Source organism: Callorhinus ursinus, unplaced genomic scaffold (assembly GCF_003265705.2).
Source record: "Callorhinus ursinus isolate GAN/ISIS: 27379988/994484 unplaced genomic scaffold, GSC_fseal_2.0 scaffold30, whole genome shotgun sequence".
Lineage (NCBI taxonomy): Eukaryota > Metazoa > Chordata > Mammalia > Carnivora > Otariidae > Callorhinus > Callorhinus ursinus.
Window position 1 is genome coordinate 13,831,234 of NW_027397092.1, and position 20,027 is coordinate 13,851,260.

The 20,027-nt window shown below is 34.6% G+C and overlaps 1 protein-coding gene across 1 annotated transcript in view; it reads left to right on the top strand.

The window, feature by feature from the left end:
• Window positions 1-20,027, top strand: part of ADAMTS19 (ADAM metallopeptidase with thrombospondin type 1 motif 19) — a 252,836-nt gene that overhangs the window by 51,929 nt on the left and 180,880 nt on the right. Inside the window, exons 4-6 of the mRNA XM_025860822.2 lie at window positions 7,448-7,620; window positions 9,280-9,363; window positions 10,049-10,206. Coding sequence (XP_025716607.2) covers window positions 7,448-7,620; window positions 9,280-9,363; window positions 10,049-10,206 — 415 coding nt within the window. The remainder of the gene's footprint in view (window positions 1-7,447; window positions 7,621-9,279; window positions 9,364-10,048; window positions 10,207-20,027) is intronic.

Genomic DNA, 20,027 nt, shown 5'->3' on the forward strand with positions numbered 1-20,027 from the left:
TTCTTCTTCTTCTTCTTCTTCTTCTTCTTCTTCTTCTTCTTCTTCTTTTTATTTGACCCAAGTAAAAATCATCTTGGAGGTTAAAATTAACAGTGTAATAGGGAGAAGAGTAAAGATTTATTTCTTTGAATTTTATTCTCAGTATCAAAATACCTTAAATCTGGATGTTTCAGAAGCTCATAAACATTTCCAACCATCAAATCCTAGTCTCTGTCTGCCAGTTCTGCACAGAAATAAAATGGGCCTGACTGTTTTGTGCACTTTCTTACTTCCTTTGGCAGAGATGTCTGTGTTAGCAAGAACGGTAAGGAAAATGAATGATTTCTATTATGTAAGTAGGACCTGAAAGTCATAGCCAACACTCAGAAAATAATTAGAAGTGTCCCTAGGAAAAAATTTTAGAGATCTAATCCAGACATCTCAGTGAATGGTCACTGATAGGAGAAACATTTCCAGTTAGAATCTGAGGAAATATGAATTTATACAAGAATTTTTGTTGTAAAGACATAAAAAGTTGACTTGCAGATTTAAAATTAGGTGTTAGTAGAGTTAGGGCCAAGATACCAATTCGAAAATTGGTTATGGTATTTGAGGCGAGTTTAGGTCTATGACTTGTGACAATTAGTAGCATTTGCAGCAGGCGTAGGTCGCTCCTGTGTCATCGCTTGCTTAGGGTGTTCAGATTCAGAAAGAATTACAATATATTTCTGTTTAAATATATTTATCTCAAGTTAATCCGCGATTTCTCTTTTCTTCCGTGAAAGCTCATGGTATCAGTCTGTATGGGAGGCATCTTCAGAAGGGGTTAAGTGGATCTCTGTGCCTCACTATTCACTGTACATGATTTAGTCAATTTAAGTGAGACACATCCCTCTTCTCTCTTTGAAGAAGTAAAGGCACCAAGGATATAAAACTGCTGAACAGAAGTCATAGCATTATGACCAAGCCAAAGAAAGTCTCTTGTGTTGAGGAATGATAGAAGCAACAACTTTGATTTAGTTCATTTAAGGAAATTGTCTTATATGAATTATACTAAAAATTTACACTGTGCAACTTTCAAACCATAGTAAGTTCCAGCTCTTCTAATTACTCATGTACAGGATGACACGAAGCAGGCTTTGTGTGCCATGGTGCACAGAAGAAAGGTTTCTAGAAAATTCTTAATTTTAATAGGTTTATGAAGCATAAACACACAGTTAATATTTGGCAAACATTGCTCATAAAGTTTCTTATTATGTTTATTTTTTAAGGCATGACCGTTAGGTAATTAGTTGACCTATTTGGGTCAGGCACTTGCATGCAAGGAGTATTAAGCTGCCAGTTGGATGATTCACCCAGTTTTCCTATTTTCCAATACTTTTTAAATTTAGGTCTAGAATTTAAAAAATGGCTTTAAAATTAACAATATGTGAAATAAAATATTGATTTACTTATACCAATATGTCTAATTGTAGCTCTTCCCCTTTTACTTCAGGCTGATGTATTAACATATTAAAAATTTGATTCAACTTCAGATAATGTTGCAGTATTTACCTTTGTGCCATGGAATCAAAAAGTTTCCTTGTATTCACATTGGTCCTTGTACTATTCTTCTTCATCATTTTAATGCTTAGGTATATTATGTTTCTATGTATTGACTTCATGAATATTTTTTCTGAACAGGAAACTTCATCCTTTAGGATGACTTGCTGTGTTCCTCTATAAAAGATAATATAGAGAAGGCACATGAGGTTGAGAGCCAGAGGCCCCCCTAGATCCAAGGCGTAGCTTTTGTTTCACTCCAGCTCGGTACTCTTTGTCAGTTCCCTTAAACTTTTTAAAAATTTTACTTTAGTATAGTGCCATAGAATGTTACATTAGTTCCAAGTGATTTGACACTCCGTACCTTGCTCAGTGCTCACCACAGTAAGTGTAGTTACCATCTATACAAAGTCACTACGGTATTATTGACTATATTCCTTACACTGTACTTTCTTTTTATTTATTTATTTATTTATTTATTTATTTATTTATTTATTTAGTACCTCTTAATCCCCTCTCCTATTACACCCATCACCCCACACCCCTTTCCTCTGGCAACCACCAGGTCATTCTCTGTATTTATGAATCTGTTTGTGAGTTTGTTTGTTTGTTTGTTTGTTTTTTGGTTGGTTGTTTTTTGTTCTCTTTTGTAGATTCCACATATATGTGAAATCATATAGTATTTGTCATTCTCTATCTGACTTACTTACCTTAGTGTAATGCCCTCTAGGTCCATCTATGCTGTCATGCAATGCAAGATCTCATTCTTTTTTATAGCTGAGTGATAGTCCATTGGATATATATCACATCTTCTTTATCCATGCATTTTTCCACGGACGCTTCGGTTGCTTCCATACCTTAGCTATTGTAAATAATGTTACAGTATCCATAGGGGTAGGTATATCTTTTCAAGTTTTCATTTTCTTTGAGTGAATACCTAGCAGCGTAATTACTGAGTGAGGTGGTATTTCTATTTTTAATTTTTTGTGGAACCTCCATACTGTTTTCCACTTTCGCACCTTAGCTTCTTTTTTTTTTAAAGATTTTATTTATTTATTTGACAGAGAGAGACACAACAAGAGGGGGAACACAAGCAGGAGGAGTGGGAGAGGGAGAAGCAGGCTTCCTGCGGAGCAGAGAGCCCGATGCGGGACTCGATCCCAGGACACTGGGATCATGACCTGAGCTGAAGGCAGACGCTTAACGACTGAGCCACCCAAGTGCCCCGCACCTTAGCTTCTTTATTTGCAACACAAGCATGACCAGTCACTTCACAGGGATATAGAGCTAAATGGCACAGCTCTTATTCTTAAGAGGCAACCAATGTATTATTCTAGACAAACTGGTGAGTGCGTAATTATACTGTAGTATGGTAAGAACTCTGACAGAGTCAGTACACAAGAAACTGTTATCAGGGGACTGAGCCGCAAAGATCAAGCAAAACTTATCCTGATTACAGACTTATGTCTCTGGGAAAAAGGGAAACAGAGAGTGCAGATTCTGATATTGGACTTTGGAGTCTCCGCCTGTGTTCACAAACTTATGCTACCACTTCCTAGCTGTGCGACTTTGGAAAACCGACTTTCTCTCTCAAAAGCTTCATCTACAGTATACAGAATGGGGATAGTGATACCCGAACCTCAGAGCTGTTGTCAGAATTAAATTAGATTACGTATGAAGGTGAAAAACTTGTGTGAAGTTTTTAGTGCATGCTGTTAGGCAGGGAAGAATATTTTAGGCAAAAGGAGCAATGCGTGCAAAAGTATGAAGGGAGGAGACAGCATCAATGGCGGGAAGCTGAAGCCAAATTGCTGCAGTGTGGACATGACATACAACTCTGGAAAGGTGGTCATGAACTGGATGCTGAAGGGACTTCATTGTGTGTGCTATGGTAAGGACTTTATATGGGAGCAAAAAGGTTTTAAGCAGGCAAGTGACATTAATATATATTAAATAACACTTTAGTAAAAACTTATGGATATGTTTAGGACTCACTGTTGCAAGAAGGAAATTTGTAGAACTGAAGAACACTGATCTATTTGAGGAGGACATGGAGATAACCTCTATTCTTAGAGTTAACTTAACCAGAAATAGTTTCCATATGCCATCCGTAACTGTTGTGGAGATTACTGTCACTATATGTCAGGCATTATGGAGAGCACACATTGAGCATTGGTGACTACACATTTTAAAATTTCTTCGCTAACTGGAAGTGTGTGGTATCAACTAGACAATGAAGCCATCAAAGAGAGCAACTTAATAAAAAGATTACTTCAATATGCATGATTCATATACAATGGTTAACTGGTATGATGGAGTCTACCATTTAGTTGAGATTCTTAAGAAACGTTCTAGGGTGTTCCAGGTAGTCTATTTAAATATAACATGCAAATAAGAATGTAGCACCCTGGCAGATTGGAGCTAACACGGCTGTCACTAGCTGGGGTGATAAAGGAAACAAACTTTTTTCTCTCTCTTATTTTGTCTACTTAACCATTCTTTCTACTGTTCAAAAACCCCTCATTTTATAACTCTCCCCTTGGTTTCTTCTTGTCTTATTTTTCTTGCATCTCTGGCTCCTCCATGGGCATATCTTCTTCCATATGTACAGCCCCTAAATGTAAGCATTTCCTTGGGCTTCCTCCTTTTCTATTTCTTGCACCACACAGTTTCCTAAGGGTGATATAATCCAAATCCATGGCTTCAACCTCACTTATACATTGATTAGTTCCAATGCCCATTTTAACCTCTTTTCTGTCAGGTGTTTAGTCACTGGTACTCAGCTGTCTCTCAGACACTTCAGACTTAATCGGTCTAAAGCTGAACCCATCATCTTCCTTCCCAAACTCCCCTGCTGATATCCTCCACCATCTATCTACCTAGTCACTCAAAAATAAAAACTAAACAACCCCCTACCCCCACACCAACCAAAACAAATAACAGCAACAAAGGAGAGTAATTCTAACAACCTCCCTTTTCTTCCCCTAAGTCTGATTAATTTTCCTTGTGATGATATCTACTTTCTAATATTTTGCCTATCTTTTCATCCTTTCTGTTCCTACCATTGCATGATTTTCACGTAGAAAGTCAGTGACATGTCCTTGTAAGAGAGCTGTATATATATTTCCCCCCGATGGTTAATTTGGTGTTGACCCTGCCAAGACAAATCTTTTCATCTACTTGCAGGAATGCCTCCTACTAAATATTACAAGTGCATACAACAATATACTAACTGTGAATAGGTTTGAGATTATTATTAGAAAAATTACAAAAGTCATTCCTAATTGTTACAGACCTCAAGATACAGATAAAACCAATTTCTTATGTTGTCTTTCACCAAGGTCTTTGGTTTTAATTACTAAATATGGATCCATAAAGTGAACTTTTAACTCTTGTGGTCCTGTTACAGATGGCTTCTGTTGTTTTTGTTCTTAAACATTGTTGTGCTTCATGACATAATGCCTTTTTAAAAAATTATTAAATAGGGAGCCTTTGTATTTGTGTTTATAACACTTTTGTTAATTTAGTTAACTAATTCTTTTTGGTAATTCGGGTAAAACTTTGTTCATTAAATAGACTTCAGTCTGGGTCACTGCTAGAAAGAAAAGGAGAAAGTATATATTACGAAGATATCTCAGAACAGTAGAGTTTCCAGCAATGGTAGTGGGATATAGTTCATGTTAGATCTCAGAGATTATTCAGTTGGCCCTAGAAGTCAGTAATAGAAGGGAAGCAGTAATGCAAAAATTCAAGGTATAAATTAATCCTGGCACCATGAAAAGATGTTGGAGGGCAAGAAAGGTGGAATAGATAGTCTGCAAAGTAGAATGGAATAGCCTTGAATTGAACTGACAGGTCAAGGCCACAGTACCTGGAACAGGACTCAAGGAAAGCAACTTACCAGAAGCTACCATCATGGGCTAGAACTGTGAGAATACATAGTTTGAAATTCAAGACAAAGTTAGAGACACCCAGGAAAACATGACCAATTGAATATACATGTTTATCTCCATGGGACTCTACTAAACACCCATGTTTACTTCTAGGGATTCCATTAAAATTATAGTAAAGAATATAATCAAGATGTCAGCTCCCAAGTACAAGTTTGGGAAAGGAGGTGGTAGCAGTTTAGGAGCATCAACAGAATTTTGGTAAATGGCAAGGAGCAGAACAGGTAATCAATGATTTAACAATGCATTGTGGAGATGGTTGCCCAAGTGTAGAAATTAATTAAGACTGATTGAATTATACACTTCAATGGTTCCATGTGTTGTCATGTACATCATATCTCAATAAAGCTGTTAAAATAATAAATTCATTATTGAAGTATCACATGCATACAGGAAGTTGCACAAATGATGTGTCCAACTGCTAAATTTTCCGAAAAGGAAAAGGAAAATATCCCCAAATTTTCCCATGTAGTTAACACTCAGATCACAATATAGAAAATACTAGCGCCACAGATGTCCCCCTAATGCCCTTTCCTAAGCACTAATATCTCTTCCCCTGAGATATTTATTATCCTGCTTGTAATATCACATCTTCCCAGTTTTTGTTTCTATAAATGGAGGCATATACTACCTACTCTTCTGTAAGTGGCTTTTTTGCTCAGCATTATATTTGTGAGGTTCATCCATGTTCTTGCACATTGCAGTTGTTGGTTCATTTTCCTCGCTCTAGAACATTCCATTGTATTAATAGGCCAAGTTTTTTTCATCCATTATACTATTGATGGATTTTTTGAACTATTAAGAATAGTACTACTGTGAATAATTTGTACATGTGATTTTCATGCATTTCTGATGAGTACATATTTTAGATCATTGATCATTGGGTATGCAAGTGTTCAACTTTAGTGGTTACTGCTAGCCAGTTTTTCAAAGTGTTTATCCTAATTTAAACTCCCAGCCTGTATGTGTATAGAACTTCCATTTGTCCCAGCATTCTTGTCAACACTTAATATAATCATCTCTTTATTTTAGCCATTCTGGGGATTTTAGGTATTTTAATTAATTGTGGTTTTAATTTGCATTTCCCTGAAGACTAATGAGACTGAGCACCTTCTCATATGCTAATTAGCCATTTGGATGTCTTTTCTTCTGTGTGAGAAATGGCTGTTCAAGTCTTTTGCCAATTTTTCAGTTGGGTTATCTGTTACTTATTTAGAATAGCTTTTAATTTACTATGGAAACGTATTGTAACTATCTTCTCCCACTTGGTGGCATGCTTTTCATTCTGATAGTGGCATGTTTTAATAAACAAATTTTACATTTTATGTACTTAAATGTATAAATATGTTTATTTGTGGTTACTGCTTTTAGTTGGCTCTGTTTGAAGAATCTTTATTTCCCTAAGGAACTTCTACTGTGGGATCCCTGATGGAAGACAGAACCAAGTCTTTTGTAACCCATGCATAATGTTTTAGTAATTAAGGGCCTCTGCCTGAATTGAGGATGTGTGAGGCAATCACTTAAAGCAATTTCTGCAAGTAGACCTTTATTTTGTCACTGGTTTCAAAAAGAAAATTGTGATTTATTTTTATTGGGTTATTTTATTTTATTTACTCTGTGCTAGAAATTTGAGTAATGCAATCTTATTATAAGACATCAACAACACTAGAAAGTAGATGTCGTTGTTTTTCACTTTACAGATGAGGAAACCAGGGCTAAATGAGTGACATTAGTTTCCCAAGTGGCAGGGCTAATAAATGGTAGAAGTCTGGTCTGTTTGATCCAAAGTCATGCTCCAAAGCCAGATGTCCTTATAGATTCCATGTGTGCAGGGAACTTACTTGTTTTTTGCTCACCATTGTATCATCAGCAGCATATTTTGGTATTAAATTAACATTTCTTAGAATTATTGAAGAAATGGAAATTTTTTATTCGCTTTGTTAATATGGAGTCACAAATCCATTTCTCTGTTGCAGATAAAGGAAGACCTAGATCTAAAAAAAAAACAGAAAGTGGAAGAGGGAAACGATATTCATACAAATTACCTCAAGAATACAACATAGAGACTATAGTGGTTGCAGACCCAGCAATGATTTCCTATCATGGAGCAGATGCCGCCAGGAGATTCATTCTAACCATCTTAAATATGGTAGGCAAACTTTAAAGTGCGCTTGGAATTTTTTCAAGAAAACTCTAAGGAAGAAATGTGTGAGTATAATGACATTCTTTAAAAATTAACTCATTACTATTCCTTTCTTTTATTGACATCAGTAAAAAAAATGTTTTGGGTATGCCAAATTGCTCCATCTCAAAAGAGATATCAAAATAATCATATCTTCTAGTAAAAGAAACCATTCTTATTGTTGATTTTGATGTGGCAAAACTCTGTTATTCTTTTCTCCCTTTTTTTTAATGCCCTTCTTTTCATTCTCTTATAAAAGGCCATTTGCTGAAATTAGAAATGTTATACTTCTTTGTATGTGTGTCCCCACCCAAGTATTATACATTATGAGGTGGCACAAAAGTGGAGGTTGGTAATCCACTGAGCTCTTACATAGGTATGTAAAATTTGATGTCAGATATAATCCTAGTTTGTGAGTAAGGCCTAATAGCAGATAGCTCAGTTTTTAAGCAGCTGGATCACATGTGGCTAAGTTCAGTTAAAAATCTCTGGACTGCAAAAATCTAGTTTGTACCTAGCATCTTACAGATGTTTACCACCAAATGAATCCTTTGACTTAATTGCATACCCTGCTGGTTAAACCTCCTGCAAGGCAGAATTAGAAGGCTGGAGTGAAGAGTGGTTCTTAGGAGAGAATGAACATAAATAAAAGCCAAAGGCAAATGTCCAGTTACCATATAAGGCAGCGTAGGAACCCCTGATTCAAGGGTAAATATATGATGTTTCACAAAATTCCATTTTTACTGTTTTTGCTCATTTTTACTATTTGGCTCACTTGAGCAGTGAACATGAAATGACACTTCTGTCATTTCTATGTTCAGCTACCCCCAGAGCGCTCCACCAGCATTCTTTTACTGGGTTGACTAACATAAGCCTACCAAATTTAGTTTCTTCTACATAGTTCTAGATCTGAAAGTAGAGGTTTGGTTTTACATTCTATTACAAATTAGATAAATACCAATACCAATACCATATTTTACAAAAAATCAAGGTACCATATAAAAATTCACCTTGCTTTCCAGCATTACTGTACACACCATGCTTTGGGAAAAACAGTTATAATGAGGATCTGATACCATTAATCAACAGTGGCCTGCAAGCTTGTCTTCCTGGGTAGCATTGAAGGGAAGAGCTTTGAAAACCCTTTTCCTTTTTGGCAGCTAGCTTGGGGAGAGAAAAAAAATACTCCAAGGAATGAATCGGGAAGTGGCATAATGCAAGCTCAGTTTTCAGGACTGTTTCTCAGAACAAAGGAGGACACTGGCATTTTGTGGTCTTAAGAAAAATTCTAGGGTTTAGTTACTAAAATGCTTGTCTTCAGTATTGTGAAAGGCCAACCTTCCCACGGTATCCCACTGAAATGCCTAGACAGTCAAGGCTGTGATGAGTATCTCAGAAGCTAGGTCTAAATTTCTTGGTATTTAAAATGAATACCTAAGTTATTCTTGCCTATTTAGCTAATTTGAAAGTTACTTAAATGTTTTTAAAATATATATATTAATATATATATTTAATATTTATATATATATCTCAACTAAATTGAGACTTCTCCCATGTCTGGGCCTTAAGAAAAATAAATATGATTTTCAGTTTTATTTTAGGATTTTTATTTTTATTTGTTTTTAGGTTTTTAACCTTTTCCAACACAAGAGTCTTGGTGTGCAGGTCAATCTTCGTGTGATAAAGCTTATTCTGCTCCATGAAACTCCAGTAAGAAAGTCTTGAGTTTTTTATTCAATTAAGTGGGTGAGAAGTTGTGTTCAGGTACTTTTAAGTAAAGTGAATGTGAGGAGTATGTTTTTTATTGACTTGAAAATCCAGAAATATCCACTAAGTCCCTTAAACTATACATGAAACTGGCCTTTAGATTTGGTTAATACCTCAGTTTTATTCTAAAAATGGAATGTTCTTAGTTTCCAAGGTTCCTGACAACAAACCTTAACTTTCCAAGATGTAATTTTTAAAAGTGATTTTTAATGACAGTTTTATTTTCTTATTTAAACATGTGCTTTTGAAACATTTTCTTATCTGTAATTCATTTTAGACAGAGAATATTCTGTGGTACTGTTTTAGTATGCTGCTTAACTAGATCTTTGGAAAACATTTGTTTCTAAATTGTAGAAATAATTAAGTCATTTAAGTCTCAAAGTTCCACATTCTTAATACACTGCTCTTCTTTTTCAGAATAGTATGGAACAGATTTTGTACTTATTGTACCCTCACAAAGTTTCAAGATTTTTAGCTCAGGCTAAATTAATTCTGAATGTCTTCCAGGTTCTAATTAATGTTGTTATGGTCAGCAGTCTGCTTTAGTAATTCATGATGTCTCCTCAATTTTTAGTTTTTTGCATATCTGAGAATAACTTGCCTTAAAGTGAAGTATCTTCTTTTGCAGGCAGATCTATATATTGGGCACCATGGAGAGAAAATGCTAGAGAGTTTTTGTAAGTGGCAGCATGAAGAATTTGGCAAAAAGAATGATATACATTTAGAGATGTCAACAAGCTGGGGAGAGGACATGACTTCAGTGGATGCAGCTATACTTATAACAAGGTAAATTTTCCAAAGCCAATTAAATGACATTCCTAATTTGATGGCTGTGCTGTTAATTGGATTAATTTCTTCAGAGAATGCTTTTATTCCAGGTTTTGTGTTCCAAAAAACTTTTGGCATAATGATTTTTGTCATCTCCCTCAATTTATAATAACTGATTTCTGAACAGGCACATTTTGGATGGCATATTGACAAAACTTTTGGCTAGTTTATTCAAAAAAGATTTTTACCCTCAATTTCTGATATGAAGACATAGCCGTTGATGATGATAAGCGAACTTTGGTGGAACTTCAACAGTCATCACCATATGGATAAAGCACCCAATATGTTAAACTCAGCAACTGATAAACTTAACGTTACCATCTGAGAAAAAAGTTTCAATTAAATCTCTAGCTAATTAATTTTTGTTTGCATTGTGAATGTCCCTACTACTAACACATATTTGTAATGCAACATTAAGGGTAAATATAAAAAGGTGAAATAATGAGTAACAATATACTCTATAAGAGCACTCTATGTTAGTAATAATAAATTTCTTGCTTAGAGTTATTAAAAACGACTAGTAATTCATTATTCTCTGGCAATTTAATTTTAGTATCAATAGTATTGACATTTCACATCACAGAATACATAGTAACGTCTAACCATGATTTTCTGTATTGGGTCTATTGACTTCATGATAGCTTCCTGTTACTGAATTATATAAAAACTATTCTAGTTATAAATTATTCATAAAGGTGAAAAAATATATTGCAAGAACACACTTGGACTTCCACTTCCGGCTATGTAGGTGGACCTGCTACTGGACTTATACAATAAACAATGATAAAACGGAAGAATATTCATGAGGCAAAAGCTTTAGTCATTGGAGCATGAGCAGTGCAATACTGCAATCTCTGAAAGAAGGAAAATTTATTAAGTGAGCCCCACAGTCAACCCAGCTTCTTGCTGGGACAATTCTTTGGTGCAGCAAGCTGGAATCTAGGTAAAGCACAGCAGTCCTGCTGAGGGTGCCACAGATGAGGGTCCCATGCAAGGAATGGTGCCAAGAAGTCCATGTGTAGACCATCTGTGAGTCCTTTGCAAGGCTGGTCTGAATATATATACATAGAAACTTTCCAAAAGCATCAGAGTGCTATAGCTATGGAGGTTAGATTTTTAAAAGATGCTGGGAATTGAGTAGATTCAGGCTACAAGAGTGGAGCAAATTTATCAATACCTTGTCATCACTCCTGGTACTTAGCTGAGAAAACAGGAAGGCCGAGCCTTCATAGTAGGGACCTTGATCTGGAGAAATGTCTACTCTGACCTACCCTAACAAAGCGTGAAAACAAACACCTTTAAGATAAATAGGGAAGATAGAATTTGGAGGTTGAGTGCCGCCAATTTACAAAAGCTTGGGAATTATCTTGAGCTTTAGATAGATCCTCCCTACCAAGGAATAAACTCAAACCTTGCTAAGTTCAGAGTGACCTGCCAGTAATTGAACTGCCTTCTGAAACAAGAGTCAGCCCTCTTCAGAGGAAGATAACAGAATCCTGAATCTCTCTATAACATTATCATCTACAATGTCTCAAACATAATAAAAATTAGCCAAGCAAAGAAACATGAAAATGTGACCCATGGCCAAGGAAAAGTAGTCAATAAAAACTGACCCTGAGATAGTTCAGATGTTGCATTTACTGATCAAAGTATTGTAATTGGAATCTCAACAGAAGAGAATGAGAATGGGTAAGTAAAATTATTTGAAGATGTAATGGCAATATTGTTTCCCAAATTGATGGGAAAAAAAAACATAGCCCTTATATGGTTATAACATAACCTAGGTGTATCTTAGGTAAATGAGTGAAAACCAAAGATACCGAAAATAAGTTTTAAATTGGCCAGAGAAAGAGATATGTTACACAGAGGAAACAATGTTAAGATCGATAACTGACTTCCTATCAGAAAAAAATGAATCCAAACGACAATAAAAATGGTATCTCTAATGTATGGGGTGGAGGGAAACCCTAGCAACAAAAATTCTCAATGAACTTTTTAAAAAGATTTATTTATTTGAAAGAGAGAGAGAGTGTGGAAGGAAGGGAAGAGGGAGAGAAAGAACCTCTGAGCATGGAGGTTGATGCAGGCCTGACTCCCTGCTGAACATTGAGCTTGATGCAGGGCTCAAAATCAGGACGCTGAGATCATGACCTGAGCTGAAATCAAGAGTCAGATGCTTAACTGACTGAGCCACACAGGTGCCCCTCTCAATGAATTCTTAAACGTGCTTTCTTAATCTATGAAAGAGTATCTACATATGTATATACGAAAAAATCTACAGCTAACATCACGCTTAATGGTGAAAAACAAATGTTTTCCCATTAGGATTGGAGGCAAGGCAAGGATCTATTCAGCTTTGTACTGAAGATCAGAGCCAATATAATAAGGTGGGAAAAAGAAAAAGAAAGGTATATGTATTGGGAAGAAAAAATAAAAAGCATTTCTCTTCACAGATGATATACTCAGTACAAAGAAAATTTTAAGAAATAAAGCAGCAAAATTGCCAGAAGTTATAACTGGATTTTTCAAGGCCACAAAATATAAGGTCAATTTGTAAAAACAATTTCATTTATATATAGTAGAAATGAACAGTTGGAAAAATTTTATGGTAACCTCCAAAACCATAAAAGATATAAGAAAAATAAAAAATGTGTAAAACCTCTAAAATGATACCTCCATAGCACTGCTGAGAGAAATTAAAGATCTAAATAAAGGTTTTTTTATTTATTGGAAGACAAAATATTATCAAGATATCCATCTTCCTCACATTGACTGAGAGTCACTATAATCTCAATGAAGGTTTGTGCCAGCTTTTTTTTTTTTTTGTAGAAATTGGCAAGCTGATTCCAACATGTATTTGGAAAAAGAAAAGATATAGAAGAGTCAAAACAATTTTGTAAAAGAAGAATAAACTGAGTGGGCTTACATTATCTGATTTCAAAACTTATTATAAAGCTTTGGTTATCAAAACAATGGCGTTTGGGCAGAAACTGGGTAAAAATGAGTGAAGTGGAATAAAGAATCTGGAAATATAGGGGCGCCTGGGTGGCTCAGTCATGAAGCGTCTGCCTTTGGCTCAGGTCATGGTCCCAGGGTCCTGGGATCAAGCCCCACATCGAGCTCCCTGCTCCAAGGGAGGCCTGCTTCTCCCTGTTCCACTCCCCCTGCTTGTGTTCCCTCTCTTGCTATGTCTCTCTCTGTGTGTCAAATAAATAAAATCTTTAAAAAAAAATCTGGAAATATAACCATACATAGATGGTCAATTGACTCTCAAGAAACCCACCAATATAATTGAGTGATGGGAAGATAGTCTATCAATGAGATGGCTTTCCAACATCTGGGTAACCATGTGAAAAAAAATGAATTTCAACCCTGCTTTACAATTTGTGTGATGTTAATTCATAACAGAGCGTAGAAAGCTACATGAAAGCTACAGCTATCAAACTCTTAGTAAAAAAAAAAAGAAAGAAAAACGGAGAATATCTACATGACTATAGGGAGGATAATAATTTCTTGGATAGTATACAAGAAAAGCACTAATCAAAAATTCTTAAAAATAATCATTTGGACTTCTTCAAAATTTAAACCATCTTATGTCCAAAAGACATTGATATGAAAATGAAAAGACAAGCCCTGGATTGGAGAAAATAATGGCAATACTTCTGTCTACCAAAGCATTTTTATTGGAAATGTATATTTGTATGTATGTGTATACACATATATAGTATATAAGCAGAAAAAAGTTTAAAACTCAGTAAGAAAGATGATCAAATAGAAATGACCTGTGTTTGTCCAAATATTAGCTGGTGATCTTGAATTGATTAAATGAGCTCTCTGAGTCTTGTCATTATCAACAAAATGAGGATAGTAGTACCGGGTCAAAAATATAAGACATCTTGTATAATATCTACCAAACAGTGAATGTTCAATAATTTTACTCCAAACAAATAATTGCGTAAGATCCTGTGTAGACTCGTACTCACGTGGAAGACCTACTATCAGAAAAAACATTTGTTGTATTATTATATTATAAATGTTTTTATATTTGTAGTTTTGTCAGCCCATGGTTAAAATTCACTTTCCTTTTTTATAAAATGATAATTTTGTAACATTGTGTGTCAAGTACGCTCAAAAAAATTTAGAAAAAATTATAATTTCATCCCACATTATCTTAACACATTTAAGAATCATCTATTACTACTGTTAGGTATTCTCTAGAACATTTTATTTTGTCTTATATTGCTAGGGAAAACTAGCAACAAGGGAGGTAAGAAGGGTTAGTTAAGAGTGTGGCTTTTAAACCTTTATAACATATTAAAAAAAATAGTGGACACAACAGTTTCTTTTTTCAGGACTTTGAAGAGAAAAGTGGCATTAGAAATGAGGAATGAAATTAACATCACAGTATTGGTGGGGCAAGACTTGCGTGTAGAGGGTATGATCCTAATATTATATATATTTTACATGTATTTAGTTATATACAGTGTATTTAATTATACAAATGCATAGGAAATAAAACTGGAGAAATAAACTTTAAAATGTTAACTATAAGTATTCCCAGATAGTGGGATTATAAGCTAAAATTTTAACTTTATTCTTGTATTTCTCAAATTTCTATAAGAAATACACATTTTAATGAGAAAAATATATGAATTAGTAATCAAATTATGAGTATCATCCTCTTCAGTCTCAGAAGCATTATTTTGAACACCTAACAACCATGAGAAGGAAGACAGATCTCATCAGGTGACAAGTATATAAAACTCATTTGTGGCTAATGCATCCTGACATGGTTATTTCTAAGGGGTCTTTTAGTTATGGATAGAAAATCAGCATTTCATATAACACCCAGTGCTCCATTCAATACGGAGCACTGGGTGTTATATGCAAACAATGAATCATGGATCACTACATCAAAAACTAATGATGTAATGTATGGTCATTAACATAACATAATAAAATTAAAAAGTAAAAAAATGAAAAAAAAATCAACGTTTCATTGTCTAAACAGGATTTCTGTTCAAAACCCAATGCAGAAGCCTTTGCTGAGGGGTAAACTTTGCTATGGTTTTGCTGTCATTTCATGTTTTATGGAAAAAAAATCTTTGTACACCTCTTCAATCCTTAGTAGAAATGTTGATTTCAATTTTTTGTACTCTGATAGCTAGGACTTAGAATAAGACCTAATAGATTGCTTTTGATTTTTGGATCACATGGGAATAAATAGAAATAAAATAGAAAATAGAAAAATTTTTGGTTGAAAATAGGAAAAAACTATCAAAGGATATACACACATAAAATACTGGTACCTGCTGACTAATAATTCTCCTTTTATTTCCTCCTGGGAATCAGGCTTATTTGAAGGATCCCTGTTTCTCCATATCATTCCATATCAGTGCCGTAACAATGAAAATCACCCCACCAGAGGGAATGTGTTATGTCTATTCTAAGTGGCCTAGCACCATTTGATCAGTAAAGTCTAAATTAAAGGTTTGAGTAATTAAAGTAGAAGAATCCCTTTTTAGTTAGTAAACATAAAGGTGATCAAATCTTTAGCTTTGTAAGGAAGTTATGAAAGATAAAATAAAAATTTAAACCTCCATGGATTCCATGATCTTGTCCACATGAGACAAGCTAGCCTCAGAATGACTAGTTTCTAATATATTCTTATCTTAGATAATTATTAAACGTTGTTATGTTATGTGAGCACATTAGGAAAGAATTTTAGATAGCTGTTAATTTGGGTTTCAAGTAAAACAAATAATGTTTTCATAAATCCAAACCTATCTGCCATAATAAATTTATTAAATTGTTCCGTGTGATACAATGAAGTAAATATTTTAAAGCTGACCCAGTGCTTATGGGCTCATAGTAACAGAAACAAAACATGTCCTCTCAGCTGTCAACTCTATGATTTCTTAGTGTAACTATCACCTTTCTCCTTGAAATCGTGAAGAAGACATAAGTTTCTTTTGAAAATACTCTTAAATTTAGAGTTTAATTTTGTTAATGATGCTTTGCTTCTCATATGTACTGAAATGTTTTTGGTTTATGTGCATGCAGTACTTCTGAAAGTTAGTTTTAAACTAATGCCATTGGCAAGTAAGATAGAAAATTTAATAAGATATACAAATGGTAGAAATATATTAATTTGATACAACTCATAGAATAATTTCTGAATGAATCATTTATAGGTATATCCCAGGGCACTATAAAACTGCACAGTGAGACTTATTCTCAGATGCATCTTCATTCTTGGAAATTAAAGGCTACAATTCATTTTTTTTCAATATAAATCAGAACTTGAACAGAATTTATTGGCCTTCCCAGTTGCCAGATTCTAACAGTATCATTTCCATAAACTCACATTATGAAACTCTGTGATGCAGTCTTCAGGCGCGCTGAGCCCACACGAGCCAAGGATGAGAGAATTTCAATCTGCATGATCACAGGTCTAGGCAGCAAACAAATCACTATCCCCCATCACCCGCCCCTCAAAACTTTGATTATTATGAAGTTAAGAATACATTATTTGGGCCCTCTTGAAAGAGGTTGACAATGGAAGAATTGAAGATTAAGAATTACAATCTGATCAGAGTTTTTTAAAATGCTGCTCACAATTTATTCTTCAGTAGTACTGAGGGGTACTTCCAGTGCTTTTGGAGAAAAGACCTTGCATTTTTTTTTGAAATAATTTGCTTTATTCATTCGTTTGTTGAGTAGAAATTGGCTGTGTCAAGGACTCTAAGTGCCCTTGAAAATAAGCAGTGCATTTGTCATAGTTTTATCATGTTGTTTAGTTACAGATGAAGTCCCTTGTTTCACACTATGTAAATCAAATAGTTATGTTGCAGCCTCACGCATTATGATATGATGTATTGTATGTTTAGAAAAAGAAAAAAAAATCCCTTTCCATCTACATCTGAATATACTTTACACTCAGTGATTCTTGGCCCTACGGTGAAGATTGTGATTTTTATGTGATTCTTTAATTTTCTGCATTACCATATTATTCAGTATCTGTTGTGGGTGTTTCTTTCTCCATTTGTTTTCTGGCAAAGGGAATTGCAAAATAGAACTATTCATTATTTAATACAATTCCCCAGGCCTCTAACTCACTGATTGTGGGGCCCTTATCACATTACAGAAATGACTGTGTGTCACCCTCTTCTTTGTCTTCAGGGTAGAAGCCTTTTTCACTTATCTTTATATTCTTCCCTTTTATCCACTGCTTGGCATATAAGAGGCACCTAATGAATCCAACCACATCCAATTGTTTAGGTTGTGCACTACTCAACAGTGGAGGGAACTTTTTACATTGTTGTGTATGTAAATGTACCCCGAGAATTAAGCAGTGCACAACCTATACAACCAGGCATGGTATCTCTGTGATAAATTTGATTTTTATATCTTCTGATGCAGAAAAGGGCTAAATATATCTGATCATTTACTTATAATAATGTCAGCAAACCGTTTCCATTCCTCTTCATCAGTAGTTATATTCAGGTTCTGAAAATGTTCTACCACCATGGGGAGACATTTTCCTACATCAGTTGTTGTTGGTTTTGAGCCACAGAGACCAAATTTGCCCAAGTTGAGCACCAAAAGAGGTGTCTCTCTGGAATTTTTTGGCAGAGGGAGAAAATTCTGTGTAGTACCTAAAATCAGAGGAAGAATTGAGAAACTACACATCAAGAAAGACAGTGAGGATGGAAACTCTAGAAATGTCAACTACTAGGTTTGGATGATTCAGGGCCATTCGTACTTTCCTACTGTGTTATTCACTTTAGATCCTCTGAAAAGAGTGGGTTTGGGAGGATAGGGTGGGGAGGCAAATTCTGTGATTAGAAGCTGGTTAAATATGATATATTTGGAGGTGGTTGCTCAGTGGAGAGATGCATAAGGGATAGTTAGGGTCTTCCTCAGTGGCTGTCAAGCAGTCACTTGGATTTTAAAAATTTACAGTTATAATCCTGGGAACAAGTGTTCCAATGAATGTTTTGTTCAGATGTATAAAGTTTTTAGTTCTGTATCTTGAATATTTGAAAAGGGTGCTGTTCACCGGTTTAACTTAGAAGTTTAGGGTATGGTATTTCGAGTGATTAACTTTCATGGGATAAAATTTCAGTGTGTCTTCCCTCACTTATTTAGAGTTGTCTTTCTCATTTGGGCATGTATTTTCAGAAAGATTTTTTTTTATTTTTACAAAAACAAGGTATAAATATTAAGACACTCAATGCTGATGGACATTCTGCCTGTTTAGTTCATGAAATTTTCTTTTTCCTTGCTATTTACTTTTTAATAATTAACAAAAATTAACCTACTTTAATGCATTAATTCAGTTGGAACAGTAGATTTTTAAGGCATATGCAAATAATATTGATAAGATTATATCTTCTATATACAAAAGAAAAGGTGTTTTGTGCAGTGAAGATTAATGTATCAAGTGATAACTGCCAAATTTCATATATCCAGAATGGATCAACTAGTTTTTTCAGATTCATCAGAATAAAAAATAATTGCCCATTTGAGAAAAAACATTTAGAAAATTTAAAGTAGTGAAAATATGTTGTGCTGTTTTTGTTGTTTGGAAATACACAGTTATCAGTAGATAGCACATTGTAACAGTGCATTGTGTGTATTGCACTTTGGGTATGACCCACTCCCTTGCAGTCCAATGAGAGATCTCTGCAGTAGGTCCTCTCTACACCAAAGATACCTCTGATATGCAATATAAACCAGAGACAGGAGAAAGCATGGCTGCTAAAACAAACTAGAGCCAAATATTTAAGGGTGGAATTAATTAAGTGAGGAAAGGAAGAAGAAATGATAACCTGCAAGAGGGTCTTGGTTTCTGCCTTCCCTGAATCCTAGTGAAATATCAGAGAGGTGTTCTTAGCTAAGAGACCCACAGGAATAATAAAAGTTCATGTGATTCTTTGTGAAGAAATTCATGTGATTACTTGTCAAACTTGTATTATTTTGTTATTTATAACTGCAGAACGGTAAACATATTCCTAAATACTGAATATGATTTAAATCTATTAAGTTTATATTAAAGTCCATTTTGTGCCTTGTGTTGAAAATATATTATTTAAGGTTATGTTTCATCTTTTTTGAACTCTACTCTTCTCTCCGTTAGTAATCAAGGATTGATTCTGTATCTATTTTATAGAAATCATGTCTGTCAGATATTTGCCAGAAGGAATAGTAAAAAGTTATAATGATTAATTGTTGATATTAAGTTCTTCATTCTGTAGCCCATTCATATCCATGGCTGTCCACACAAACTTTTTTTTCTGCTCCAACCTTGTGAAAGGGAAATGGCAGTATTGTAGTGATCACTGATTTTTACAGTAATTCATAATTAACATAATCTCCACTTGTAGGAAGCTATCTTTGAAAAAAAAAGTAAAATGTTATTTGAGGTCAATGTGAACATCTCATTGAGGCAGTTATACAGTCTTTTTAATAGTTTGGAAAAGGAAGCTGCATAATATAAAGTGTAATAATAGAATAAGACCTATATGGCTTGATTATATGTACATTAAGTTCTAATGTTAACAGTAGATATGTATTTCTCTATATTAATTACTATATGGTAGGTTACAAATTGTATCCACTTCCTTTAATTATATGATAATCTGACTTACTAGATAATCATAAAGTGTTCCCATTAGAGACATCTTGGAATTGTAGGAAAAATATATAGAAATCCTGCACAGATGAGCAAAGGAAGGAAGGAAGGAAGGAAGGAAGGAAGGAAGGAAGGAACTAAG